Here is a 27,634-nt window from a genome sequence, read left to right as displayed (position 1 = left end):
TCTTTTTTTCTGTCTTCCTCTTTCTTTCTTTCATTCATTCATTCATCGCCAGGTCAACCGCCTTGCTCTCCTTCTCCCCCTCTCACCGTCCAACCACTCTCACTCTCACTCATCGTTCACTGCCTGTCATTGAGCGGTCTTGTCCATAGTTCCCCCATACTTTCTGCTGTCACTGGAATCTTCACGGCAGAAAATTGCTCTTATTTACTTGCTATCAAAGCTAATCTGACACCTGTGCTCTGCAACATACCCCCCATTCTCAGACCTGCTGTCTTGGCAACTTCAAGTTTGGCTTTACCTGTCTGCACAACTCGCATCTAATTCTGCTTTCTCGGTTGACTCGCCTGATCCAAGATGCATGCAAAATCCCTTCTTGCTTTTACTTCGCTCTTGAGCGCAGGCTTTGCTGCCGCTCAGACTGGAAGGCTTGGAGATGCCGATGTCACTGTTGGCAACTCTCCCACCGTGGTGTACGAGGCCGAATTGCTAGACAAGAACAACACCAACGTCCGTGGCACCGTCCTTGTCAGCGGTTCTAGCGACGGCGTCGGCGTCATCTACAACGTCAATTTTACTGGGTTCCCCCCTTTTGGAGGCCCATTCAGTGAGTAGCTCCCGCAACCCAATTCAACCTTTAACCCTTGGTTCTGACCGTTTTGCCCCACCAGTCTATCACGTCCACGACCAACCCGTTCCCGAGAACGGGGACTGCCTCGGCACTCTTGCCCATCTTGACCCCTACGAGCGGGGTGAAATGCCCAAGTGCGACCCTTCCAGGCCACAGACCTGTCAGGTTGGAGATCTAAGCGGCAAGTTCGGCGATATCGAAAACGTCAGCGGCAGTTTGTTCTTCCAGCAGCAATACCACGACCCCTACTCCTCCGTCACCTACGGTCTCGGCTCCTTCGTTGGAAACCGCTCTATCGTCGTCCACTTCGCCAACACAACGCGTATCAACTGCGGCAACTTCACCCTGAAGGAAATCAGACCAGGTAGCCGCGGTCTCCCTTGCAACGGAAGATTCTGCCCAAACAGTCCTTCAGGAAGCATGTCAGTTCCTGTTCCAACTACAACTAGCCCTCCCCCCTTCGAGGGTGACGCTGCGAAAGTGAGCGTAATGTCTGCTACTGGAGTACTTGCCGCTCTCATTGGTCTATTGTGGTGACTTTGATTTTTCAATGTCATCACTGATCACCTTTTAGGATCATATTCTTTAGCGGTGGCGTCTAGGATAGCTTAATTTAATCCGTTCAAATGTGGCTGGAAATGCCTAGTTCACTGTGATGCAAAAATGCTCTTATTTGCTGGGTAGCTGCTTTGACCAATCCCTCTTTTTTTTTTACCCGTTTTCTTGTATTCACTTTCACTAATAATTAATGTATACACCTCTTAAAAGTGAATCAATATGCAAATAACGGGGGTAAAAAAAGCTCCCCTTCATCAATCTTTGGCTTCCTTTTCACCGTATATAAGCTTGTACTCCATATAGTGAGTGGGTAACCAGTTTATCAAAGTGGCTTACTCGGTTCTTTCTCTGTGCAGTTAGCTTTTGATTATGTATATGTGTAGGGAGCATACGAAGTACTTCTCGAGGAAACATACCCGTTTGGGGACGGAGCTCGCAAGCTTCGAGTATCACTTGTTGCGGTGGCTGAAAGGGAGGTGAGTTTGAAGACGGTGGCGGTCTTCGCGGGGGGGGAATTTTATCTGCTTCTTTGCAAACCTCAGAATGATGATAAACCCGACCTCCTCTGGGAGGGGAGGGGAAAGGGAAAGGAGGGAGACAGGTGTGTCAGTTCTTTTACACAAGTTTTTGAAACAACACAGTAACACAGCCCATTGGAAGCAAGTCACGGGCATCTTCTGTGATGTCTCTGATATTTCATTTGATATTCTTGAGTGTTGAATTCAGGCTTTTTATTTTTTGAGTTCTATTTCACCCTTTTCTAACTACCTATCTATAACTTCAGTAACTGTATTCTGGGGAACGTGTATGTGGATTATATGCATCGGTATGCATCATGCATGTTTATGTATGTATATGCAGTGAAACACCTGGGACAAAATGCAAGAGCTTATCCTGTGCAATCCTCCAGCTGCTGCTGGTTGGCCACATTCTGAACCTTGGAAGGGTGGGACGTACGTAATGCAAAGTACAAGGTCCTCACGCGTCTCAAACCAATATGGTTCTCAAGGAGGCATACACAAATCACAAATCATCTTCTCCAGGCAAAGAGTACACCTATACTCCAGGGTGTTTCAATCGTTCCGTGGTTTGGGTGGTTGGGAAATATAGACGATCTGACCGTGTTGTTGAAACCTTTCCTTTTTTTTTTTTTTTTTTTTTTTTTTTTGGGGAGAAGTCAGGTCTAGGTTACCCTTGGGCCCACGGTACGGGAGAATCTTGATTTAGAAAAAGTGACTAACTCCATCACACACCTTTAGATTTAGACCGGGCAGGGCCCCGAAAAAATGGTGTTGAGATTCGACGTTGTGTAACTCCCCAAGTTCTCTCCAAACGTGTCATTATCGGAGGAAAAGAAGGATCAGCGAGTGCAAAAAGGGAAGGGATAAAAAAAAAAAAAAGAAGGGAACAACGTCGAGAATCCAAAAGGGAAGATGGAGATAGTTTCCCCAGTTTGGAAGTGATTTTTGCTAGGCTTCTTGGGCCCAACGACGTTCTCGAAGCGGCATCTCCTCGCCAGCTTTGGCGCGGGTGCCATCTACTTCGTGACGCCAAGCCCAATACTCCCCAAGGCGTTCTTCAGCGTAATTGGCATAGTCGAAGTCGATCTGCGAAATCGTCGCTTGGATCAACGCCCATACACCCCTGTTTAAGCACGTCAGTTCGCAGGCGCTTTGACAGCATGGAGAGGGGATGGGCGTACCAATAGAAACCGGGGATTCCCCTGAACCTATCAACGTCCTGGAACAGCTTCTCGACAGCTTCTTCCTGGGTTTGACCCAAATCTGCATATTTACTGTAGCTTTGGACGTATTCTGTGAGGAATCCACGGCGGACGGAGCGCGTGGGCATCATGTTGTAATCACAGTCGTAACCACCCCACTCGGCGAAGTGGTTTGCAATATCGAACGCTGCGGGCGATGGTGTGGCATACTCGTAGTCAATGAAGCTGACAGTTTCGACCGAGTCCTGTTCAGAGGCAATAGACGTGGCTGACTTCGGCTGTCGAATAACATTCGCGCTTAAAAGGTCGCAGTGAGCGAAGACCAGCTATCACATCATCAGTTCCAACTCCGATTCAGATATATACAAAAATAAATAAATATAAAAAGTAAAAATAGAAATAGAAATAGAAAAATGTATATATTAACCCAACTTACCCCATTTTCTCCCAGGCCTGACTGATCGTCTAACTCCGCGACAATTCTTTCAAACTCTTTCTGAAGCCGCTTTCGTCTTTCACGTTCCTTATCGGTGGTAACGGGGAGAGCGAGAATCCACTTCTGCAACACGGTCCAAAGTGTGGGTATTCCATCTCCCTGCTCTTTGACCGGGTGTATGTCATCGTCGACTTCGACAGAGCAGTTCGTATTTCCATCCACAATGTCCAAGGGAGTTGCAGTCCCGTTTGCGGAGTCTGGGATTACTGGATTAGTGGTATAGTCATTGATCGGGAGGACGGCATGCCACTGGGCAAGCCGCCGTGCAACCGCCCGCCAGATATGTGGTTGGGTAAGGTCATGCGGAGAGGCTACCTGTCCACGGATAAAGCGATACAGGAGGCCATTCCTAAACCGAGCTAGCAGGGGAGGAGCGAGGCCTTTCGACGCAAGCAAGGCATGGGATCGTATTTCCTCTGCACATCACAAAAGATCGGTTAGAACCATCTATCCCCACGAGTGCCAGGAAAAAAAGAAATTTGGGCAGAACGTACTTTCTCTATCGATGAGGACCTCTGTATGATTGCCGTAGGCTCTCATTAACACTGCTTCATTGTCAATCTCCTCGTCGGTCATACCCGGGGCTCGTCGGATAATTTTCAACAGCTTTGAGCAGCGTGTTAGTGGGAGTAAAAATATATATCAGTGGCATCGAAATGGTGGGCGATTTTGCTACGTACCGTGTTCGTGATGCCATCGGTGAACCTCACGAATTCAATCTTGCCTTCAGCATGCTCCCACTCCGGTCGCAAAGCCAGGACAAGCCTCAATGCCGAAGCCTGGGAGTCAGCATGAGTGTACGACAGAGGAATGTACCTTGTCGATGCATGGCCTGCACCTTGGGTCGACTGGCTAGGAGCCATACTGTAAACAAGTTCTCTATAAGGGTGGTCTCGTGCGAGCGGGGAAGCAGATCAGTCCGGGGTTGAGCAGCACTGGGCCAAGTGTATTCAACCAAGGAACGCAGATTCCACAGAAACCTGGCAAAGGCAATTAGCGGACGTCCCTCTCTTCAAATAACAAAAGAACGCCCGTGGTACGGAGGAGCAATGAATGAGGTTTTTTTTTTTTCCTTTATGGCAAAGGGTGTGAACAGGGTGGTTTATCACATGGCTTCCCCACAAGGTCGCTGACATCTACTGGACCGGGGTGTCCCAACAAAAGAAGAACCAAAAACAAAAAAAAAAAATCCCTTGAGGGAACACAGTCCCACGATTGAATGGAGCTACATACCAGATAGTTACGGCGAAAGGCGGCGATGCGTCTTCTACCCCGGGTTTCGTGACACGGGGGTGAAGTGGGTGGGAAAGGGGAGGAAGAAAAGCAGGGCGGTCTCGTGCCCACCATGCTGTTCCTGGTAGCCTGCCCAGCGCTTGGTGGGAGCGTCCCTAGCGTCATTCCCAATGGCCCTGGAGCGACCCAAATTGCTTGTTTTGAGTCTTGCCGAAGTTTGGATCCCGAGCGAAAATCCCACGGCAGCTGCCCGACGGACGAGTCACAGCTCCGTTCACTTATGCGCTAGACCGTACCAGGCTAGCGTCGGTCGGACCTGCACGGTCTAGACTTTTATCCGATTGGCCGGCGTCGAACTTGCTGGGATTCGCCAAGACACACATTACATAATAAACACGCCTTGCCTTATTAGGACTAGTTATTATCTTTAATATATCACGTGAGTCCGGCTACAAAATCGTCGCTTCCGCACAGAAAATTTTTCCCTTCTTTTTTCTCTTCTTTTTCTTTCATCTATCATCAGTAGAGGTTTACATTGACCATGTAAATTTCGCACCGGAGCTCCGTCAATGACGGCTTGCTGAGGGTTGTTCTGTTTCTTTCCCTATGGATTGCCTTCCGTTCCCGGCTTCGGAGAAGAGAGTTGATTTGACGACTTGCGTCTTTGACAATTCGCATGGCGAGGCTTTCAATCGTGAAGTCTGGCTATGGAGGAGGCGTGACATTATGAATTTTTTGCGGCTATCTGCTTTTGTGGGATTCATCTCTGGAGCTGCTCGGACTGTGACTGTCGTTTACGAGCTGTATCATGTGTCATATAGAAGTTGATAGGAAAAAGTTACAATGGAAAACAGATTTTTGACAATCCATGCTGAGGTCCTTTTGAAGACGAAAGATTTCCAATTCTCGCTACTCCGTACTATGCCGCATTTATGCTTCTGCGCTGCGTTTTTTTCCTTAATTACTCTCAACGTTCCTCTCCGGCTTCAGGCCTTTGGCCTGCTTCCAGGTCCTACAAAATCACGTATTAATGCGTCACTTGGTTCGTAATCGTCATATTCTCCTATCGTCGTCGCTATGCTCATGCCTTCGTTGCCCGTCCAGTTTGAATAATCTCCCCAGTCCTCCTGTCGTCGCTTCGTAAGACCGGCCAGCTCGAACCGTCAGCCTTAACCAATGTCAGCTCCATTTTAGTTCCCATGATCTTGTATTGCGACTTCTCCGTGTCGATGGGCGCGAACAGCTCATAGGTATCTCGAAATCGCTTATTATCCGTAGTTGGGAGGTCAAATTCGATCGTGTTCGGAGAGGAGAAATTAACCTTCGCCGTGTCCTTGTCGATCTTCTTCAGATAAAATGATACAATCACTGTGGAGGGCGTTTGATAGAAATCCGTGCTGTACCGTGGAGGGCCAAATGTTAGAACGGGCTCGAAGACAAACTGTGAAACGGCTGTGAGCTCACCGAACAGTGTCAACTTTTTCCTCCCCTTTCTTCCCTTTACCAATGAATAGATGTCTCTTTTTTGTATTACAGCCGGGGATTTTCATAAACTCGTCAAACTCCAAGACTCGTCTCTTGCAACAGCTCCATCCTTTGCTCCCCTCATGGAATATCGGTTGTCCGGGATGGTTCACGCATTCCTCCTCGTCTCTCGAAGCGCCGGGACTATATTTCTCGTTGCAGCCCCTTCGGCGACATACCGAATTCGCAGCGATCTCCAGCGAAGGATCGTCGGATTCTGACTCCGGAGGGGCCGGAGTGCCGCTCGGAGTAGGAGTGTGTACTCCAGTAGCCCCGAGTGTCACTGGGGGATGGCTGGGCCGCGTCTGAGAAATGGGAGCGGTCTTGAGAACTGCGCCTTCTGTTATCTCCTCTGTTTCTATGCCTGCTCTCTGTGGTTCTGCTGCGGGCGTGTCATCCACTGTCGAGTGTTTTCCAACCGTGCACGGCGCGATCTCGAGGAATTCATCGAAGTTTAGCACACGCGGTTTGCAGCATTTCCAGCCTGGAGAGGCGGGGAAGGAATAATTAGTTCCAACATGCTCTGTAATGTATTCCGGAATAGAGAGGGTTTCTGTAACCCCGGTGTTTGAAAAGTGCAGAATAACACTGGGAGGTTGGCAAGACAAAATGCGCTTGTGTACCTACCTTTGTGCCCCTCATGGAACACTGGCGGGCCAGGATGGTAGTGGCAAGGCTCATCCGGGTCCTCAAAGTCCTTCCCACAACCTTTGTGGACACACTTGAGAGGCATTTTAGCTAAAAGTAAGATCGTCAATCAGCAAAACACTTTTACCCAACATCACACAAGAAAGTAGCTGTGGAAGACAAGTTCGCGGGCGGAATTTTAGCGGGCAAGCGGCACAGCAGCTGCCCCCAAGCAAATCGAAGCTTCTGGATAATTTTCTTCCACATTCAAACCTGCCAACGTCCACGCCGTCTTGGTTCAATTGACTTTCAGCCCCAACCAACGGTACTTACCCCAGGTCTATCTTTTACAAAATGCGCCCGACCAGATTTCTGTCGCAAAATCTCCGATTGACGCTATTCACGCGGGTCAATTGCTCCCTCTGCGATGTCGTCAAACACACATTGAACCAGGTCCAAACCGCACGGCCGTTTGACTACTCTGAAGTGGACGTGTTGAAGAACAAGGAATGGAAGCAAGCATATCAATACGAGGTTCCTGTTCTACATATTCAGAAGCGGATATCCGCCGGTGGCGATCCCGAAGTGCTCTCGGAAGCAAAAAAGCTGTTCCATCGCTTTACCCGGGAGGAGCTGGAGAAAGCAATGGATGAGGTCGAAAGCTCCAACTGAGCCGGTGAGTCGGATTCTACTGCAATTCAATGGGGCGTACAGTATCCTTAACGTGACATTTAGTAAAAATCTATATATATTGCTCACACAAGCCCGACCACTGACGGCGGTTATCCAGCCTTTGCCGTCGTCAATGAACCTTCGAGATGAGTCGAAAGCGCGTAGACGTCGGAAGTAACGGAGATCTGTCCGATTAAAACAATGATCTTAGAAAAGTGCTCTATACAATCAACGGCGGAGGTTTGGGATTTCTCCTCTGGGACAAAATACCATGTGAAATCCTTGTGAGGCAAATTTTTTGGCCATTTCGCCATTTGGACTGAATATACCGGCTTTTTTGCCATTGTCCACTGCTGCTTTGCGAATTCGCTCGATCGCGGCCTCCAACTCGGGGTGAAACTCATTAATCACTGGCCGGCCAATGTTGTTTCCCAGGTCATATGGCCCGACGAGCAAAACGTCAATTCCTGGCACCCTGGCAATCTCTTCGACCTTAAAATTCATACCCTCTTGTATTAGTTATGACGACAGTTTTCCCCCATGTACAATAGAGAGAATCTTTTTTTCCAGGCGATTTTTGCTGACGCACATTTTCTAATCCTTCCTTGGTCTCAATTTGCACAATCGTAAGCAAGGTGTCGTTCGCGTGGAGTAAATACTCCGTTGCAGAGACATTGCCAATGGGACCCATGGCGAAAGGACTCCCAAAGCCCCTTTTTCCCATCGGAGGGAACTTCGCAGATGCTACCAGCTTTCTAGCATCATCTGCAGTGTCAAGCAGTGGTACAAGGATCCCATGGGCACCGGAATCAAGGGCTCCTTCAATTCGAATGTCAGCTGCTTCGCACATGTGCTTCTTACTCCTGTCTCTAGGCTAGACTCCTACGCTTGACCATCCAGCCTTCATTCGCAGCGATGCGGACTATCGGACTGACGCCTAGAGCAGCAATTGCGGCCACCGCCTCGTGCATTTGGGCGTCTAGGGGCGAAGTAGACATCAGTCAACCAGCTTCCACCTGTGTGCTCGAAAACATTGTTCAGGGAGTCCCCCGCAAAAAGGTATGTCTATCAGCCGTGCGGGGAACCATGGGGTTTCCCAAAACCCATACCTGCAATGTTTCCATGTTCGGTATCAACACAAATCCAGTCGAAGCCGCTTCTCGCCAGAATTCGCGCAACATTCGTGCCTGGCAGCATCTGCCATGCGCCGAACGCCTGCCCTCGGCCCGCCTGGAGCACCGTTCGTAATCTGTTCGCCGCCTGCATTGTTCTTTACAGAAGTTACCGGTCGCAAAGAAATGTGGTTCACTAGCCGTCTTGCAAAATGAATTCCAGCGGAAAAAGCTACCGTTATTAAATTCAACTCTAGGGAAATGGTAGGCTTGGACGCTGTGTTACAGCGAGTCAAGTTGGTTGCTTGTGCTCGGGCCGAAGAGTTTGCCGCTATTACCCAACATTGATGTGCCTCGTTAGTTAAGAGTTAGTTGTTGCCATGCGAGGTAGTTGAAAGTTTAAAGGATGCGTGCATCCGGGGCAAGCTAAGGCCTCCGGAAAACACGATGAAGCTAAGGTTTACTTCTTCCAGAAAGTTAGCGGGCGGATATTCCACTTTAAATTCAAAGTGCAGTTGCAGAGCACGGAAAGCTCTCTACCGCCAAGTAGAACCGCCAATCTAGCATTGTCTAGGGCACATATATGCTAGATTGTGAGCGCATGGTTTGCCCTTTGAGAGCTGCTCCTCTAAATTAAGTCTTTTACTTGCTATTTCTTCTTCTTTCTGCTTTTTATTTTGCTACTTTAAGAATTATACTTTCCTATTTCCTATAGTTACTCGGTCCAGCTTGTGCTTCTCTTTTCGTGGGTTCCAGGGCCTCCAAGACCTGGTTCGTGCTTCAGTTTCTTAATTTTCCAGCTCAACCTCAAGGTCCTCTAATCCTATCCTTTTTTTTACTGCACATTTTACTATTATTTTTATTATTATTCCTGTCTGAAGCGCGTTCTACAACATGCCAGGTTGCCGACGTCGACCCACATTTGGCGATGTCTATGCCGTTAGACTGCGTATTTCTGTCGCCATCCTCATGTCAAACGAGCGTAAAGTCCTCCGCCTATGGAAAGTGTGCCGGTCCTATGAGAATCGAAGCTTCTTGGATGCCATTGTCTTTTGTTGGAGACAGCGATTTGAGATAGTCATGTGCTGCATTTTCGCAATTAATCGTGTATATCCAAGTCCATTTGGAACAGCTTATCATGCTGGGGTTTAGAAATTGACCAGAACTCAAGGATGTAGAATTTTGCAGTAAGATCATCCAGGATAAACCACCCACACTGCGATGACATCTAGCGTTTAACGTCTTGGAACAATGGTGTCCCGACCTTAGAAATGCTTTGACGTTCAAACATCAGAGCGAGCGCCCCGCCGGCCGCCTGCAGCCCAACGGAAAGCCGAGAACCTTAACCGGAAGAGCTACCACATTTACGGCTAAGTGAGCTGGTTTTAGCGTGACTTTACATAAGCCGTGTCAGTCGGAGCAAAGCAAGTGGCATCAGGGGATTTTATCAGATGCTGCTTGCAGTCTCTTTGTTTACGCCTCCAGGCCCCTCACCACTCGTCCATTGGGGTCTTTCACTCCCAAGCTGACTTTAATTTATCGCTCCCCGAGACTTCTTATTGAATTTCTTCACATTTGCTTCTTCCACATTTCCGATCTTCCTCAACGTGTCCAGAGGGACGCGTCCGCAGCCGTGACCACCGATCAATATGAATGCAGATAACCCTAGCGAGCCGAGCACCCCTAGAACGGTACGATGCGATCGTTGTCGCGCGGGACATAGAAAATGTGATGGCCGGCGTCCAGGTAAGTTGTGCTCTATCCACGATTTCAATGGCCAAAAAGCCCACCAATTCTAGTGCCTCTTAGGCTGATCTTCGCAAAGCATGTGGCCAGTGTTTAGGGAAAGACCGCGAGTGTACCTATCGGCTTTCGAGCACGTCGAACACGTCCATCACATCTCTACGCATCAGTCAAGCATGCACGGTGTGTAGAGCTAAAAAGAGAAAATGTGATAGGGAGTTACCTGGTAAGCAACCATTTCATTGCTCTTTGCTGCTTGCTTAGCCCAACTGGATGTTATGCCTGCCTTTAACACAGTAGCTGATACATTACAGTCTGTGGCCCATGTGTCCGAAGAGATCTGGCACTTCAATGTGAATACCTTAGCTCCACCCCTGCCCGTCGTTCGTTGTGAGCCTCCCTTGCCCATCCTTCGGATCATTCTTTTTTGGCCAATATTTTGTTTCTTATGATATTGCTTTAGACTTGCGGATAATCCCTTGATACACCCAAGATCCGACGGAGAAGACGAAGCTCGCCCTCGAAAGCATCCAAGATTGTCGGGTTCATCCTTTATCAGAGGTAGACCTGCATCACCATGCTTGGAAGCCGAGCCTAATGGCATCAATGTTGGCGCAGATGAGAGCGGTCCTAGAATAGACGAAACTGATGCAGGCAGAAATGAAAGCGATACAAGCAGTGATGACAGTGATACTAGTGGAGATGAAAGTGAAACCAGCGAAATTGAAAGCGATTCCGACATGGTTAGACACGATGTTAAAGAGGTTGAATGCGATCCCAGTGAATGTAGGGGCGATGCTGTTGACATTGGAAGCGATTCTGGCGAGGATGAGAGTGATTTTGGAGAAGTCAGACCTGATGAAGTTGGAAGCGATGTCGGTGAAACTGCAAGCGATCTCGGTTCTAGTGAAGATGAAAGCGATTCAGGCAAGGCTAAACGCGATGACGAGGAGGTTGAACGCGATTCCAGCGAAATTAGCCGCAATGCTGTTGGAATTGAAAACAACTCTAGTGAAGATGAAAGTGATGCCGGTGAAGTTAGAGACGACGCTAGTGAAGATGAGAGTGATTCTCTATCCGAAGTGAAACAAAACGGTGTAGAGGAGAAATCTCCTGGGGGTAGCGACGCGCCGTCGGACATTGAGATGGAAGTAGAGCCTGCCACACAGGACTTGGAGCCGCGGAATTACAGAAACATCTCAGCTATCCCTCCGTCACCAACAAGCGTTTCCACAGAGATATATAACTCTAGAGGCTCGGATGAGGATATCTCCCTGTTGAACAATTTGAAGGAAGCAATCTCTCAGCGTACGGATACCTCTAAACCGGGAGTGTGTGAACTGGCGAAAGCTGAGCTACGGAGGTTATCCATGAGGATGAAGGCAAATATCGGATTTTTAGAGGTACAGCCTGATTCCCAGGACTTGGTCCTCCCTACACGCGAGATTGCAGACCAGCATATGGCGCTTTATTTAACTCGTGAATACGTTAATTTACCAATTATCCATCTTCCAGCATTTCAACCCAAATACCTGGAATTGTGGCAAGAAAAGGAACCAATGGATGACAAGGGTGTCTTTCAGGGCATTGTCAATCTCATGTTAGCTCTCGGTTGTCTTCCTAATTTCGACACTCAGGAAGAGGCCTCAATGTACTTTGCTAGGGGTCAGAAGCTCATACGACTCGGAAGTTTAAATGGCGAAGATATACCTTGCGTGCAGGCCTACATCCTTTCCGCCCAATACTTGCTTGCGATTGGAGATGTAGATGCTGCTTGGAAGTCCATTGGCAATGCCATTCGGACTGCACAGGTTTTACACCTTCATCTCAAATCCGGGAGCCAGCACTTGGAGAAAAGGGTGGACAGAGAGCTTGCCAAAAGGCTATGGCATAGTGCCATCATGTTAGAAAGGTAAGTCTAGCAGATTTTGGCGAAATTTCGGCAATGTTCCTGTTGTCACTAACCCAAACCTTTCATAGGATGATTGCTGTGAACTCTGGAATGGCATCAATCGCTTCCCCACCGTTTCGGGCTCCGTTGCCTATTCCTCTTGAGACCGAATATGTCGATGTTGTTTTTGGCGGCGAACCTATGTCTGGCCCTGACCGACCTTCAATTGTTGAATTCTTTACAGCTTCGTGTCGTTTGTATGAAAGATACGACGACATTGTATCTATCCAAGACGAGCTTCGCATTACCGACGGCCGCTCGCCACGCAAGACCCTAGAAGCTTTCGATCCTCAGAAATTGCTCGATGCCGATAGATTGCTGTGCAATTGGAATGCTGCGTTACCACCGTTTCTCCAGTCACATGCACCTGCTCATGAGAACACCATTGCACTTCGCCAGCACAATGTGCTCCGTGTGCGGTATCTTCATCTGCGACTGCTGCTATGGCGTCCATTACTAGCTATTCTAGCTGCAGACCCCGAAATTTGCAAACCCAACCTGATTAATGGTTTGCACAAACCCGAAGCAAGTCGGCTCGATACACCACTCATATATACCATTGCTAAAGAGAGTGCCATCAAGTGCATTCTATGTGCCCAAGAAATTGTCCGCATCCTAGCAAGATTTGAGCGGTTGGATGAAAAATCGAATCCTGTTGGACCTGCTCCTTCTTGGTGGGATAACATAGGTTATCTCTATTGCTGCGCCACTGCTATGCTTGCGGCTCGCCTGTGTTCGAGTGCTTATGATGAAATGCCTAGAAACACTGTGGAAGACTGCTGGAGCAAATCTGTCGATCTTCTGATTAGATATCGCAAGTTAACCCCCCTGGTGATAAGATGTTTGACTGTGTTGGAAAAGCTTTCTTCCACTGTGATGGAAATCGAAGATAAAGACGAGATTAAGAAGGAAGCAAATGGCGATGAGCAGTTTGTCCGGCGAACAAGGGATATGACTTGGTTGGAGATGCTGCCTGTTGATGTTGAAAACTGAATATCAAGAATATGAAAATGGGACCTTGATTACCATTTGCGATGGTATTACTACGACTTCAGACCTTTTTTTATCCAGTTGACCTTGTAAGGATTCTCAATGTGGTCGAGTATTTTCACATCTCCCTCCTTTGCGCTTCTTCCAAGGGACGTGCATGAAAACCTGAGCTGGCATTATGGTGCATGGTTTGCTGGTTGGTGGATATGGCCTTGTATCTATATCAATATTTTGTTTGAGGTATTAATTATCAACCCATCAGAGCCACTTTGAGAGGTGGTGGGACATTGCCTTACACTTCTCTTCTTTACATACGCAGAGGAAAAAGATTTTACGTAACATTTGCTTCTTTAAGAACTAGTTAACTAGATATAAGTACAATGGACGCCTAAATAACTTCCCTTGCAACTATAGGATTTCAGGCAGGTATCCCACCAGGAAACAGGTTAAAATAATATCATTATGTGATCATATCATCATTAAGTCATTAAAATATAACGGTAGTTGCGTTGAGGATGGCACCAACACTGAGCAATGCGACTAGCCGTGCAAGCATCTCAATTTAGAGCCATACAACAGCGACAACCAGGCAAACGATTAGGCCAAAACAACTCCGCTGCAACTCCTTTCTTGTCTTTTCTGACACCACTCCGCCAGAAATCGCATCTGAGGAAGGCTTTGGTACTGGATTTCGGTGTGATCGGGGAAAGCTCAAAGGGGTCAGGATGCTGGGAGAAGTTATTGACATCGCGGCATCGTCGGGGATGGAGGCAGGAAGTATGGGTAAATGGGATTTCGGAGGTAGGATGTGTGCTTCGGAGCCCGAAGAGATGATGTTGCGCAATCGGTCGGGTCTGGGGTGGGTGCTTGCAATGACTGGTATTACCGGTAGGACGAGATTAGATGTAGTTTCATTTATGTAGCTGTATACGGGAAGTCGAAAGTTCGGGCCGATGCAGAATGAGGCTATTTTTCCAGTGAGTACAGGGTATTTACTATGGATATGTAAATATGGGGGACGCAGAGAAGAGCTGGCATGAACACACCTCCGAATCTTTCAAGTGATCCAACAAGAGAGTGCCTATTATGCTGCATTCCTTTCAGCAAGGTTCCACAAAGGCATGGCAGAATCAAGACTGCCATCCAGACTGTTGGTATCCGCAAGAACATCCACATTTTGGTCAGATGGATTGTTCATTATTAGGCCCTTCGAAGGCAGGGAAACGGTAGTGAGAGAACAACACAGAAGGAGGAGAAATGAAGAACAGGATGAAAGAGACCTGCTCCTTCATCAATTCAAGCCTCCTTGAGAGTAGTATGCATGCAGAGAGGAAGCTGCACGTCAAGACAAGCTGCTACTCATATATTGCCCATTGTTGTATAAGGGGCCTAGGAATGCGCCACATCCTGCGGCTGATAGTTGTCCCTTTCTGTGGACAAAATTGGGAGTGTCATTAACAGTGTTTGAGCCGTTGCACATATGCAGGGTTGCTTGGGGCGCAAGGTCAAGAGGCTAGATGTCTGAAAGGATGACATGGGGCCTTTGTGGCCTGGGATGTAGCCTTGTTTTTCTTACCTTGGCTCTCTGCACTGGAGGCTCGGTGGAGTGATCACTTCAACTATTGGCCCATTTACTTGAACTCTTTCCATCTTCACCATCCTAACCATTTAGCATGAGGTACAGAGTGAACTGTTCCCGCTTTACTGGGTTTCAGAAACTGGGTGCGCTGTTGGAAGGTTGTCCATCTGGGCATTTCTGTATGTGCTAAGTATACATATGCCGCCAGAGCAGCCAATTTAGGGCAACCTGATTTAGCATCAATGCAGTCTAACTGAATTCAGCGAATAACTCCGGACAAGCTGCGTCGCAACAAATTCATGTTATGGTACGGAGTACAGACAGGGGTTCGCAGCCCCCAAAATGTCTTGTCAGTATATGGGGATGGCATTGTGCTGTGATCAAGTTATCATCAACTTAATGCTTGTGTTGCCAGTTTCCTGAGTGGATATTAACTTGCCGGTTAACGGTTAAATACCCCGATCAAACCAGCTGAAACATCTGAAACTGAAACAAGTTGAAATAAGAGAGTTATCCCATGACACATATGCGAGCCCATCAGAAATGAGTTTTGTTTCCTTCAGCAAGGACTGAACGCTAATCCAAAACAATATCAAGGGTATAACCATCGAAGATTCGTAATGTTGTTCATATTCTTACATAAATAGACGAGAATGAAAAGAGGAAAAAAATCAAATAATCAAAGCCTTGACTGTCCCAATTTCTTGGTTTCCGCCTTGTACACCTTGACGAGCTGTCTGATCGAGAGGTCGAGGAGCACGTCCTCCGAACCTCCTGGGATGCGGGCACCCCAAACCTCACGGGAAATTTCTACGAGTAGATGACAAGATTAGCAAACGGTGTAGAGGCCAAACTATCCAAACCTGTAATCAGACTTACTTTCAACGAGCTCTCCTTGGCCCGTTCTCGTTAACCCGTTACCACCGAACAACAGGACTGCAACCTGCGAACACTCATTAAGCACCATACCCGCCTTTGCCTTGGCTAAAGCAGTGAGACCCCCTAGCCGGCGATCACCCTCGTCCTTAGGCATATGCTTGAGTTGATACAAGAACTGCTCGACCCACGCCCACATGGATTCTAACTCTGCACCTGCCTTGGCCAGGCGGTGCCTCACAACGGGCTGATCCATCAATGTCTTGCCGAAAGCTTCCCGTTTAATGCAGTATTCGAAGGCCGAACTGAGCGCAACACGTGCCTGACGTGTTACACCAACCGCGATGGTAAGACGCTCATGGTTAAAGTTGGTCATGATGTACTTCATCCCCAGGCCCTCTTCGCCGATGAGATTCTCAACTGGCACTTTAACATCGTCAAGCTCAATGTACGTGGTACCGCTAGCGGTTTGACCGCTGACGTAGAATCGACGCATAGACACTCCTGGATAATTTTTTAAGGGAACAACGACAATCGATAGGCCAGAAGCCCCGGGACCGCCAGTGCGAACAGCCATCGTAGTATAATCGGACCAGATACCATTGGTAATCCTTGGACGTGTTAAGAAAGTTCTTCGCACCACGCAAAGAATGGGTATCGCACTCACCATTTCTTGGTTCCATTGATAATATAGTACTTTCCGTCCGCAGTCTTCTCTGCCGTTGTGGTGATATTGGCAACGTCACTGCCCGCATCAGGTTCAGTGATAGCAATGCACATTCTCTTCTTGCATGTCAGGAACTCTGGAAGGAACCTCTCCTTCAACTGCTCGCTGCCGAACTTGATAATCGGGGGAATACCAAAGGCCAACCCGGCTGTCAGAGAGCTGGGTGGCCCATGCAACCCCGATCGAGCCATCTAATCCCTCAAAAATGCATAATTAGCCCCCAAAATCTCCCCGAAGTTTGAACATGGAGTCTTCTTTTGCACCCACTTCATCCAGGTATATGCCCGTGTATACGAGATCCCAGTCCTCGACTTTGACTCCCAGAATGTCATGGATATCCAACCTCTTCAGCCAGTCAACAGGCAGTGGAGAAGGCAAATTCGGTAACAACATGTTATGCTTGCCAAATGTTTCAAAAACATGTTCGGGTACTTGGCTGTCACGCTCCCATTCCATGGCATGCTTGTTTAGATTCTCCCAGAGGAAAGCCCGGCATCTCTTCTGGAACGCTCGATGGGCATCTGTGTAATATGGTGAGGGGAGACCGCAGAGATACGGAGGCTCAGAAAAGGGTATAGGGTTTTCAGCATTGGTCGCCATGCTAGCTGCTTGTTTTGAATTGAATACGGAGTCTATCGGCCACTGTAGGCTTGGATGGAAAAGGTTCGGCGATTTGAACGATGGGGTTGACCAAGGGCAAAATACATAAATATGCTTGGAAGTTAGAAAAGCTACGTCGATATCGGTATTATTTATAAACGAGAGCTTCCATGAAGAAACCTCCTCAGCCCGAATATGTACTGAGCCCGAAGCAACTCGGTGGAGAGGCGCTGGCGGTCCGGGTTGGAGTTAACCTTGGCCCGGAGAGCCGAGGCTCGCGGCACGTGAGGGTTAGGTAGGGAGTCTGAGTGCCAACAGAGAATTTCACTATTATCAACAAGAATCTGGAGAAAGCCCTGCTCCAGGGTGAGCCGATTTCTAGAAATATTATAAATTCAATAAATAACTATAGATAGTTAATGTTACTAAGTAGAAATGCAGATCTAATAACGCAGTGATCCCTCCCTGCACAAAAAGCAAAGCACCACACCAAAGAATATAAATCACAAATGAGGAGGAGGAGGAGGAGGAGGAAGAAGAAGAAGAAGAAGGAGAAGAAGAAGAAAGAAGAAGAAAAGGGCCAGGATGGATACTCACGACCTATCCGGTAATAGGCTTTCTGGATGTATCTGTATTCCTGTATCAAATCGGCTGACCCATTATTGGGTCATTCACAATCGGCGAGACGCCTGATAAGCTAGTAGGTGTTCTCTTTTGCCATAATTGCGGTGTGTTCTCTCCACTTGCGCCGACACGAGTCGGGGTGCTTTGAGTTCCATCGCTCCAGGACTTATCACCCCCAGCCACACTACTTGTACCTCCACTGCTCGTTTTCCCTCCTCTCTTCACCATTTTGCCTAGAATACCGACCAACTCAGCTGCATCTTCGAAACTTTCGTCGTCCATTCCTTCTTGGGCATTGTATACATCTGCGATAGCCTGCTTGGCAAGTCGCCTACAGGCGGCTGCGTCATTAAGACAATCGTACAAATATGCCGCATATTCGAGTTTGACGGAGAGTCTAATGGGGTGAGAGCCTGGAAGGAGTTGGTCGGCGAGCAGAGCTGCGTAAGTAAAGCATGCTGTGGCACGCGGAGTGTAATCGAGTGCTGGGAGAATAAATGATGCAGCGCTCTTAGGGGTTTCGGGCTGTATTACAAGCCCTGGTGGCCGAGATTGCGCGCGGTTACCACCCCCTACAGGTCCACCCATGGCTGGTGGAGGCGAAGGCACAATGGAATCTCGCTGACCTGCTGGATCAACTTCCGATCGACCGTTTCGGGAACCATTCGTAAGATCAATATGTGAGGTTGAGGAAGAAAAGGTGTGAATTCCAGAATTGTGGATCCTCGGTTGGTTGTGAAAAAGGACAAAAATGTGGTAGAAAGAGGCTTGGAGCTTGTATGATAGGACTTTCAAGTCGACATAATCAGTAACCATCGGAAGGATATATTGTTCCACCATGATCAATCCCTCGCGCGAAAGCCATAAGATATGGTGGTAAAGGTGTAGCGACTTAGTTTCTCGGGTTGGATCTAGTCGACGTAACTTGCGGGCTCGAAGAAGCTTCTTCGATAGAACCACTGAAAGGCCGAGAATCTTATAAAGCATTCCAGAGAGAAAAGGATTCGTGTGGCTCGTCGCTGTTGCAAAGTGGCCCAAAAACTTTTGGTCCACCTCTGAGGAGGCCATCCATGTAGCGAATGCAGGAGGCTCTGCTGAATCTTGCCACTGATAGGAAAGATGTATTAGCTCCGGCATATGGTTAGGATTGTGTATAAGATTCTCGATCGAAGGGGCATCCATGGTCAATTGGGTGGCTCAAAAAAAAAGGTTACAAAAGGTGGGCGGAGAAAAGGGGCAAACGAGAGAAACAAAGCCAAATATAAACAAGTTCAACTGGGGGCTTAATATAGAATCCGTATCTCGTCACTGGGCATCATGGATAGATTTGGGAATGTTTGCTGGGATGATAGACTCCCCGGCGGCTAAATCCCCAAATTAGGTATAAACTGAATAAATGCCTTACCTTCAATGCGGTGATCAGTCAAGCCCCGGCGCTTATAATAATTTCGGGTTGAAAATATCGCAACAATGCTATTTTTGGTGTAATTGTAATTGCGAATTCTGGGTGGGAGGATATGAGTTGATCTTGGCCGCGAAAGGCTCGGTTGAAACGTCGTCAGAAGCTAGATTGAGGCCGTTCAAGGTCCTGGAAACCTATCGATAGTGCTGTGAGACGATCCGGGAAAAAGAAATAGTATTAAGGAAGGCCAGTGGAACTTTCTCATCTGACAAAAAAGTAAGATCGTTCGACAGGCGTATGCTGTTTAGAGCTTGCCGATCTATGTAAAACGCCTCCGCAGCCTCAAGTCAAGTATAAAAAGAATTCTGGCGAAGCGTATTAAAGACGTATATAGTACAATATTCCTCAAATTTCGAAGTAGACAAAGCGTTCAATCGATGGTGCCCAGTCGAAGCACGGTATGTATCGGAGGTCGCGAAATGTAATATGAGAGTAGTATACATAAGAACCCTGCAAAGTAGGTAACAACGATAACTACTTGCTTCGACATGTTAGCTATACTCTCTTGTTATAGTACCAGCCCAACGGCATACCTTAGTACCGGGATTTATTCAATTACGGTAAGGCATTGGTTCGATTCACCAGATGATAGCAACGAACGGCTCCCACTAAGAGCAAATAGAGCCGAAGAGTAGCTAGAGAGAGGGATGGAACGGTGGGTATAATTCCTGAGAAATTCGTAGTTCATTGTTCGCAATTGCGTGCGAAGGAAGGTGATCTTGGGTGAAATATCCGACAGATTCGGGCAGGGTTGGAGGGAAGCGTTGGGCGCATATCGGGGTTGAGCGGGTCAAAATGAAGCGAGTTGAGGCATGTTCGGATTCGCAACTTCAATTGACATGAGAACCTAACAGAAACGAATCCATTGACCGCGCGGACTCGGAGGATATCTTGTTGAAGGTTTTCTCGGCGAAAGAACAGCGACAGGCGATGCTCAAACCTGAAAGGGAAAATTTCACGGTCGACTTGAACTTATTGCTTATTTTCCGCAATCCGGCTACCTTTGGGATCTGCAAATCTGACCGTGACACAAGAAAAGTAATTAGTTGCTGTTCACAAGATAATATGGGAGAGCGGTCCTTAAAGTCGGCTGAAGTTCGAACGCTGGCGCAATGCGACCGTTGAAATCTCAGAATCACAACACATGGCACACGACAAGACAGCGCCTCGTCAACGGGATCAGCTTTTTTTTTTCCCCCAACTTAATTACATCAGGTTCGCACAACGGGACCCAAATTGACACCTGGAGACCGGATTAGCCTCACATTCTCGTGAGTTGGTGCTGCAGGTTGCATGCACTCAATCAGAGCTAAGGACACCGCCAGTTCTACGTGTCAGGCCGGGAATAGTCCGCGCCTCAACCCTGGGGTCCTCCATCGACTCCAGTTCGCTTCCGCCCCGGCGGCGCCGTCAACAAGGCAAGGCGCAAGGGCCACAATTCCTGTTCAAGGCGAAAAAGAGCGCAGTTTTGTCATGGGTTCTTCCTGGCGTAACTCCATCTGGTGTGTGTCCGGCCGCGCTTTGAGTTCAACGTCAGAGCCCGCCTTGTCTTGGCTCGTGAATAAAGCCGACACCCAACCCTCGAACCCTCGAACCCCAAGCATAATGAGTTGACTTATTTCTTCGATGCCTGAGATGGCAGAACTCGGTGCTCCATGCGGAGTACCAGCCACGGTGTTTGGAGCATCGGCAGAGTTTGTGGGACCCGTTCCCGCTCAAGCTCCATCATGAATTCCATGGCTCAGCAGATGGGGTTCGCGGAATCCACAGCGCTCAAAAAGCGAATCCGCATAAATGTAGAGACCATTCCAGAGAGCACTCCCACGCTTTCGTTTGGCTGCTTCATCGCTAAAGCCCCTTGTGGCCTGTCAACGCAAAATCCACCAACTGAGCGCGTCTTCATGCGCCCCATTCAAGGTTGCTAGATATCCTTCCATCGGAGCTCTCGTTTCGCTTCCTTCGGCTTTGGTTCGCGCTCTACCCCGGTTTCTCAGAGATTCCCGCATGGTAGCCGCTAATTCTCAGGAAAGGTCCATAACACAGGAGAGAGGTTTTGTACCAAAGTTGACATTAGTCAAGTGGCGTCTAGCCTTCAGTTTTTGCACGTGAGATGATCCTAAGTCGGCTTCTGAGGCATATACTTTTTGGAGGCATTTTGGGCCATAGTAAAGGTCATCCATTTCAACTACCCCGTAAATGGGGAGAAAACAAAGCACCTTGGATATTTATCATTCCTCGCTTTATAGGCGAACCACTACTTCGAATCCATACATCCCAAACTTTCGGAAAACGTGGCTACAGTGCATTCATTTCTTTCTTTTTAAGATGCAGCCTTCTTTGGTAGTCTATGACCCGATGAGATCCTCGCATCAACAAGCCCTCCCTTTTCCTTTATCGTTTTCGTCATTATGTCCCGGTTCTTCGACCTCTCGTGCTTTTAGCGAGTCTCTTATCGCAGTATATATCTCATCTATGCTATTTTTTTCCTCACGTCGCACCTCTATGGCCGCCTGGCGGATCATAACTCTGTCTGCTTCGGCGTTGATCATGTCGTGCTCGAGCAAGATTAGTCTCAGCCTCTCTTCAATCTGTGCCACTGTTTCAACCAGCTCTCGATCTTGACAAAGATACTTTTCCCTCTCAAGCACTGCACCACCAGCGCGGTCGTTAGCGCAAAACTTCTCCGTGTCGATGAATGCGCGCCCCGACACATTCCATAAGAGGATTTCTGCGTCCTCTTCGATGGTCCACGGTCTATCGTGGTTCCAATGTTTCGCTCTCCAGCTTCGGGAGAGACGACCTTTTAGTCGCATATCATTAAAGTGACCAGAAATGGAATTAATAGACCTTGCATTCCCCCCTGGTAGGTTTTTTAACAGCCAGTCGTTCGAAACATTCGGGTCCATGGCATTGATTACAAGGAAATTTTCCTCTTTCAACGTCCACTTCGCTCCTGAGTTGGACTTGTTAGAAAATACTTGGAGATAGGACTTTGGGTTTCACACCACTGGACTGTTTGACTTGACCCTATCAAAACATCTTAGTCCTTGGCATGCAAATAAAAAATGGAGCACCTGATCCCGGGATGTTGCTTACCTTTGGAGCTTGATAGCTACCCTGAGTGTCAGGACCCATTTTTTTTTTTTTTTTTTTAATGATTATTATTATTATTCCGCTCTCTGTCGAGCTTTGGCTGGATTCTTAGTATCAAAAGTATTAATATGTATGTCAAGTGGACACAAGTCTTGTTAAGATATCTATACGAATAACGACAAGCCTGGAATGCTGTTATTGGAAAAAGTATTGAATATTTGGCGAGCTAGAAGTAGATTGAGGGGCCCTTTAAAGCTTTCGCGCTGAAAAGGTCGAAAACTTTTATATTCGGTCAAAAACCTGGCTTTCGAGAGATTCGGGATAGGCCGGTCCCTTTCACCAAGGACATCGTTGATAGTCGGCACTTTGCTCTTAATAGCACGCATTTTGTCCTGTTTTCGGCTGTCAACGGATAGCTCACGATTTACTGGATCTTCCGATACACGCTCTTTCTCGAGCAACAATAGATCGAGTTTTATGGAGCTTAACCAAGACCAGGTTGAGATGCAAATTTTGTATGTAAACTGCAATATTTGGTCCTTTTCGTTAAAATATGAACACAATGACGGTTGGTTCCCTTGTTTTAGTAGTAAATTAACGCGGACGAGCTAGATATAATTTTTCGGCCAGTCCCGACCATGCTTTTTTGGGAGTTTCAAAGAAGCACAACATCTTAGGTTTTTGTAACGTCGGTGAAATTTTTGGCTGCTAGAATGCAGCGCGAGAGGCCGATTGAGAGAGCACCGTGTAATGCCCACAGGAGTGATTTCCGCCAGAATATTCGAAATAATGCACCCAACAGCTAGCTGTGGTGCTTCCATATCAGGGAAACTTCGGTGTCAATGCCTCGGTATGTACTCCGTATATCAATTCTTAAGGAACCAAGGCTTGTAAGAGCTGGTGGATCGCCTATAGTTAGTTTTGGTATTCGCCGCCTTAGTGCCATGGCGGCAAAGAGCTTTTTCATATTTAACTTAAAAAGTATAATGGTGCTCTGAGAATTATGGATGAGAGTTTCGATCAGGGCATAAACACTATAATATTTGGGGGGTAGGCAGTGATGCCTTCCAGCCAACAGGATACCTTTTCGAGACAACATGGTAGAATGGGCCTGAAGGAGTTGTCGTGTTTCCATATCGAGGTATTAAAATAAATTATTTGTTTGGCAGAAGTTTTTCATCTCCTAGAAGACTTGAATTTTCTCAGAAGTTGACAACTTTTGTCGGATGTGGTCATCTAGAACTGACATGTAATAAAAGGGTGAAATCTAGAACATGTGAATCTTGATAAAGGGGTATTAGAATAGTTTTCCCCAGAAGCCAGGGGCATCTTGATTGAAAGGACCAGGAAGAAGCGAAGTCAAGCCTCTTCATAGGAACTTTGAATCTGGGCAGTGCCATCCTGCTTAGGCATGTTGGGTTGCGTGATGAGAGAGGGTGAGGTTGGTTTATATACCTTGCGACGAGAAAGAAAGGTAGAAAGATGTGAAGAGGTTTTAGACCCCTTTATTGTAAACAAAATTTGCGACGAAAGTGATGCCAAAATCGTGAAAATGGAAGGTTTCTTTCTACTGATGTAGACCTTCTGACGAAAGTGATGTGGAGTTTGTGAATAACACTAGAGATGAGTCACTCACTTCTTCATTCTGCTGAAGATTAGAGGGTGAAGGAGAAGGCTGATGCAGCTCTGTTCACCGACATAGTGCCCCAATGAATACAACATAGAAAGCCGAGTCTTCACTTTGCTATAGAGACCAGGAAGTATCTGGAAAATACAGAAAAGGGTCAAAAACACTTCAAGGATGAAGGGTAGTGCAGAACAGATAGAGTTTTATATTCGACTGCGCATCTGTTAGTACAGACTTATCCATAGATCATTATAGCTGGATGGCTAGCTAATAGTAGCTGGCCCTCAAAACAACTTTCGCATTACCTTGGCCGTCGGTGGATTAGACGGCATCGGGCAAAAGCGAACCGGCCTGGGAAACACTGTACTCTAACAAATGGATCGCAAGGTGCTTAGCTGCTTCAACAACCATCAATGCATGACTATCAGACTGTGGCTATGAGGAATTGTTAGATGTGAGGTAAATAAGGTATTCTCAAATCTGTTTAAAGGCGCAAATTATCAAGGAAGTAGGGAAGAGTATATATGCTCAGAAAAGAAGATGCTGAAGGGTGGCCCTGTTAAGAGTGGGAAAGCGATAGCGTGTAATAATGACCTCCAGGGCCCTTTTAAAAAAGGGGCATTATACTAAAAGTGTTGGGTCTATATCAATATTTTCGATACGGAAAAGAGCCCGCTATGAACCTGCAACGGAAAGACGGATGCGAATAAGAAGTCCGATGAATTGGAGAACAATAAATGATCGAAGAAAAGCACCTGGCAATGCAAGACGTTTCGGTGGTAGAGTAATAAACCGGTCAATATGCTGAAGTCGGAATTGTCGGAAAATAAAGTATATAACCGAAGCGTGAGTTAATGAGCTAGCTATAGCTTAAGGAGCAGAGCAGCAGAGCAGCAGAGCAGCGGTCCATTAAGGGCGTGCAATCAAGTTGCGTAGCTCATCATCATCAAAATACCCAACAAATGCCCTTCGCAGGAATATTTTCCAAATATTTCTCCGAGAAATGGTTGTTGTCCCATTTCCCTCTTCAAAGGAATGTAGAGCTGGACTTTCGGTTTCCGACTTGGTGACGTCTTGGGGTGAGCGGTGTTCGCAACCTTTGAGGTCATCATAGGTAACGCAGTCTTTCTGGATATGAGCGAGGTCTGGACTCCTCGCAATCCTTCTCGCCAGCTTTAAATAACTCTTTACGGTCATGTCTTTCAGTTTAAATAGCTTATCGATACGAGTGTTGTATTCGACTTCGAATTTCAACGATGTGTTTCCGGTGGTGCTGCTGGGCCACGGCCATTCAGCTTGCTGCAGCCGGTACTCACGCCAGCTTGAAGGGGGCATCCTAAATTTCGAGTTCATTTCCGTAATATTGGCAAAAAGTTGGGTATATCCTAACCAAGTGAAAGGCTGGTTTGAATAAGCTGGTCCTGGTGGCGCCGTGCGAGAAGGTGGTAATGGTATTGTAAACCTTGGTGGTTTCTTTCCATCTTTTTGTTTCTTCTTTTTTTTTCGACGCTTTTTCTTCGACAGTTCCACGTCGCTTTCCCGTGTGCTCCCGAAAGATGAAGTTTCATAAAGTTTAGCGTGAGAGACATCACCAGCACCTTTGATGTTGCGGTGAGTCCATAGTGCGGAGTCGTCCAAGCCTGAGATATTATACTCGATAATTCTGAGGGATGGAAAATAGTTTGGAACAACGCTGGGTGACACCAACGAGACTGCGTATCTTTCGGCCCATTTTCCGCCTATTTGTCGATGATATTTCTTTTTCGATTTTCTCAGGGTGGCCCCAAGGATATCTTTGTCCCTGTTAAGCACGCGTAAGTTGGCACTCTTAGACGGTGGTGACGGTAATTTAGCCCATAGGTCACGGAGGTCGCGAAGGTAACTTGTCCGGGACTGTGTTGTCATCTTGTCGCGTGAATCTGCTTCATACTCTGGTTCCAGAGCGGCGGCTTGGTCTCCAATTTTCAAATCACGGAAGTCTTGGAACATGAAATGGTCTATATTCATATGCCCAAACATACTACCGACGACCACGTCTCGGTATTGCTTCACCCATAAAGTATACTTTTGCCAACACGTCTCGTCCCAATTTTGCTTAGAAGATGTTCTTGCTGGAGGAACATGGCCTATCAGGATGGCTTTCATGCTCCTATCTCTTATAAACTGAAGTTGGATTCGTAGCCATTCCATATGTTCATATCCGGGCTGAGATTTATCATAGCATCCATCAACAGCGTTATTTGAGGCGAAGAAGTACATAGTATTCAAGCTGAATACCGCCAACTTATTCGGTATGACTTCGACGTAAAACCAACCTCCTTGCACGAAGGAGTGACGCTGTTCTTCTGGGATGAACTCACTCCACATGCGGGCGTATGTAGTCGTCCAACGGTTGGGGCCAGCATGAAAAATGTTATGGGGCATCACATCGTTGTTGCCTATCGTGGGAACGATTGGGATCCGCAGATGCATTTTCCCTTTTTTTGTCTCGGAAAATACGTCGCGCAAGCTATCAACCATGGCTTGGTTCAATGCGATGATTTCGGTTTTGGAGCGAGGGATATTTTCATCGTTGTCATGTCGCGCCGAATCGCCGGTCCACACCACGAAATCAATCGAATCACGAAGATTCTCTTGTATCCATTTGAACGTAGCGTTGACGAGGGTAAACGGGCTGTCGCAATCGGTTCCAGCCGATCCCAGAAACCCCGCATCTCCTTTACCTCGGTGACAGTCGTGACGCGAGTCGGAATTGGAAAAAGCCTTGTAATGGGAATCCGGGTGTATATCTATCGCGGCGCGTGTCAGCAAAATGGCAAGCCCCTGGATCCGGACGAGACTCGTATCACCTGTTATGTGGAGGAAACGGCCATGCAGCCTCGGTGTGTCCGAATTCTCCAAAACATCATCTTCAGTGCTATACTCGGCACCCGCTTGAAATGGATGCTGTACTTGCCCGGTAACTCCAGATATCCAACCGGCAAGCAGCAATAATATCCACGGGCGTTTGGCCATGACGTCGTGTTGAGAAGGAGAGAGGGCGCCCTGGCCCAAAGAGCTCGCCCTATATCATAAGAAAATAATCCTGCGAGAAGACCCAGATGAGTATGGGGATTTATAATAAAGATTTAACGCCCTTCCACGGAGCTTGATATATTTTTTTGTTCACCTCTAGCAGCCGTTAAGTGCAACCTTGCTGGAAAGTTTGGCTGATGGTCCCGGACCTGGCGGCTCATTGGCCCACGGCGGCCCCGCGCGACATGAATGACATCAGCTCGCCGTTGACTTTGCGCGTTTCTGCGGACGCTCGCAAGCCACCACTGATGTGTGAGCCAACCTTGCAATCGTGAACGTGATACTGACACGGCGTTGGATTGGGTCATAGGGACACGCGCTTTGGTTGCCATCAAATGGCTTAACGAGCTAAAATATGAATTTGATCTCCGTTCCTGCGGAGAGGCTAGAGTAGTTTAGTTATAGCTAATCTCCCTGGTCAGCCCCCGGTTTCACCGGCGACGCAACGAAGATCCGAAACGATTAAAAACGACGGCCATACAGAGTCTATAGGCCCATTAATGTGGTATATATGGTACAATCGCACGATAATACTCCGTATGATGCTGCAGAACTGGATGCTTTGGGAAGCTCGGCCGAAGTACATAGCCGCCAGAAAATCCACAGTCTCGAAATACCATCTCAGCGTTGAATTTGGTTGAACGATTGATGAGGGTGGGTTAGTTTATGCTGGCACGCGGGCCCCTCCTCCAAGTCTAAGATTCAGCCTTGGTT

General features: G+C 47.5%; 11 protein-coding genes across 11 annotated transcripts; 3 read left to right on the top strand and 8 right to left on the bottom strand.

Moving 5' to 3' along the window:
* The first annotated feature begins 46 nt into the window (after positions 1-46).
* CIMG_06994 (Cu-Zn superoxide dismutase) lies at positions 47-1,533 on the top strand. Its single transcript, XM_001243097.2, has 2 exons — positions 47-604; positions 669-1,533. The coding sequence occupies exons 1-2, from the start codon at positions 355-357 to the stop codon at positions 1,163-1,165; spliced, it is 747 nt and encodes a 248-aa protein (XP_001243098.2). The 5' UTR covers positions 47-354; the 3' UTR covers positions 1,166-1,533.
* A 930-nt stretch (positions 1,534-2,463) lies between these two features.
* On the bottom strand, positions 2,464-4,473 carry CIMG_06993 (ethanolamine kinase). The gene is made up of 5 exons (XM_001243096.2): positions 4,086-4,473; positions 3,900-4,011; positions 3,346-3,821; positions 2,889-3,235; positions 2,464-2,830 (listed from the first exon to the last, which is right to left on the bottom strand). Exons 1-5 carry the CDS (start codon positions 4,266-4,268, stop codon positions 2,656-2,658), a joined length of 1,293 nt encoding a protein of 430 aa, XP_001243097.1. The 5' UTR covers positions 4,269-4,473; the 3' UTR covers positions 2,464-2,655.
* Positions 4,474-5,604: 1,131 nt separating this feature from the next.
* CIMG_06992 (CORD and CS domain-containing protein) lies at positions 5,605-6,938 on the bottom strand. The gene is made up of 3 exons (XM_001243095.2): positions 6,790-6,938; positions 6,103-6,646; positions 5,605-6,035 (listed from the first exon to the last, which is right to left on the bottom strand). The coding sequence occupies exons 1-3, from the start codon at positions 6,893-6,895 to the stop codon at positions 5,720-5,722; spliced, it is 966 nt and encodes a 321-aa protein (XP_001243096.1). The 5' UTR covers positions 6,896-6,938; the 3' UTR covers positions 5,605-5,719.
* On the top strand, positions 6,894-8,048 carry CIMG_06991 (glutaredoxin domain-containing protein). Its single transcript, XM_001243094.2, has 2 exons — positions 6,894-7,465; positions 7,525-8,048. Exon 1 carries the CDS (start codon positions 7,144-7,146, stop codon positions 7,459-7,461), a length of 318 nt encoding a protein of 105 aa, XP_001243095.1. The 5' UTR covers positions 6,894-7,143; the 3' UTR covers positions 7,462-7,465; positions 7,525-8,048.
* On the bottom strand, positions 7,572-8,922 carry CIMG_06990 (HpcH/HpaI aldolase/citrate lyase family protein; the record flags this gene model as incomplete). The annotated part of the gene is made up of 5 exons (XM_001243093.2): positions 8,571-8,922; positions 8,348-8,440; positions 8,051-8,280; positions 7,732-7,953; positions 7,572-7,646 (listed from the first exon to the last, which is right to left on the bottom strand). Exons 1-5 carry the CDS (start codon positions 8,725-8,727, stop codon positions 7,572-7,574), a joined length of 777 nt encoding a protein of 258 aa, XP_001243094.2. The 5' UTR covers positions 8,728-8,922.
* Positions 8,923-10,067: 1,145 nt separating this feature from the next.
* On the top strand, positions 10,068-13,553 carry CIMG_06988 (uncharacterized protein). Its single transcript, XM_001243091.2, has 5 exons — positions 10,068-10,319; positions 10,399-10,542; positions 10,631-10,706; positions 10,780-12,228; positions 12,297-13,553. Exons 1-5 carry the CDS (start codon positions 10,223-10,225, stop codon positions 13,258-13,260), a joined length of 2,730 nt encoding a protein of 909 aa, XP_001243092.2. The 5' UTR covers positions 10,068-10,222; the 3' UTR covers positions 13,261-13,553.
* A 266-nt stretch (positions 13,554-13,819) lies between these two features.
* Positions 13,820-14,433, bottom strand: CIMG_06987 (uncharacterized protein; the record flags this gene model as incomplete). Its single annotated transcript, XM_001243090.2, has 2 exons — positions 13,820-14,223; positions 14,304-14,433. 2 exons carry the CDS (start codon positions 14,431-14,433, stop codon positions 13,820-13,822), a joined length of 534 nt encoding a protein of 177 aa, XP_001243091.2.
* A 1,082-nt stretch (positions 14,434-15,515) lies between these two features.
* CIMG_06986 (acyl-CoA dehydrogenase) lies at positions 15,516-17,220 on the bottom strand (the record flags this gene model as incomplete). The annotated part of the gene is made up of 4 exons (XM_001243089.2): positions 16,707-17,220; positions 16,380-16,630; positions 15,716-16,323; positions 15,516-15,646 (listed from the first exon to the last, which is right to left on the bottom strand). The coding sequence occupies exons 1-4, from the start codon at positions 17,037-17,039 to the stop codon at positions 15,516-15,518; spliced, it is 1,323 nt and encodes a 440-aa protein (XP_001243090.1). The 5' UTR covers positions 17,040-17,220.
* A 461-nt stretch (positions 17,221-17,681) lies between these two features.
* CIMG_06985 (uncharacterized protein) lies at positions 17,682-20,738 on the bottom strand (the record flags this gene model as incomplete). The annotated part of the gene is made up of 2 exons (XM_001243088.2): positions 20,423-20,738; positions 17,682-20,368 (listed from the first exon to the last, which is right to left on the bottom strand). Exon 2 carries the CDS (start codon positions 18,843-18,845, stop codon positions 17,682-17,684), a length of 1,164 nt encoding a protein of 387 aa, XP_001243089.1. The 5' UTR covers positions 18,846-20,368; positions 20,423-20,738.
* A 756-nt stretch (positions 20,739-21,494) lies between these two features.
* Positions 21,495-22,260, bottom strand: CIMG_06984 (uncharacterized protein; the record flags this gene model as incomplete). The annotated part of the gene is made up of 2 exons (XM_001243087.2): positions 21,495-22,088; positions 22,222-22,260. 2 exons carry the CDS (start codon positions 22,258-22,260, stop codon positions 21,495-21,497), a joined length of 633 nt encoding a protein of 210 aa, XP_001243088.2.
* A 2,038-nt stretch (positions 22,261-24,298) lies between these two features.
* CIMG_06983 (vacuolar endopolyphosphatase) lies at positions 24,299-26,977 on the bottom strand. The gene is made up of 2 exons (XM_001243086.2): positions 26,695-26,977; positions 24,299-26,634 (listed from the first exon to the last, which is right to left on the bottom strand). Exons 1-2 carry the CDS (start codon positions 26,858-26,860, stop codon positions 24,755-24,757), a joined length of 2,046 nt encoding a protein of 681 aa, XP_001243087.2. The 5' UTR covers positions 26,861-26,977; the 3' UTR covers positions 24,299-24,754.
* Between the last annotated feature and the right edge of the window lie 657 nt (positions 26,978-27,634).

Source organism: Coccidioides immitis, assembly GCF_000149335.2.
Source record: "Coccidioides immitis RS genomic scaffold supercont3.2, whole genome shotgun sequence".
Taxonomy (NCBI): Eukaryota; Fungi; Ascomycota; class Eurotiomycetes; order Onygenales; family Onygenaceae; genus Coccidioides; species Coccidioides immitis.
This window is presented reverse-complemented; position numbering and strand designations above follow the sequence as displayed.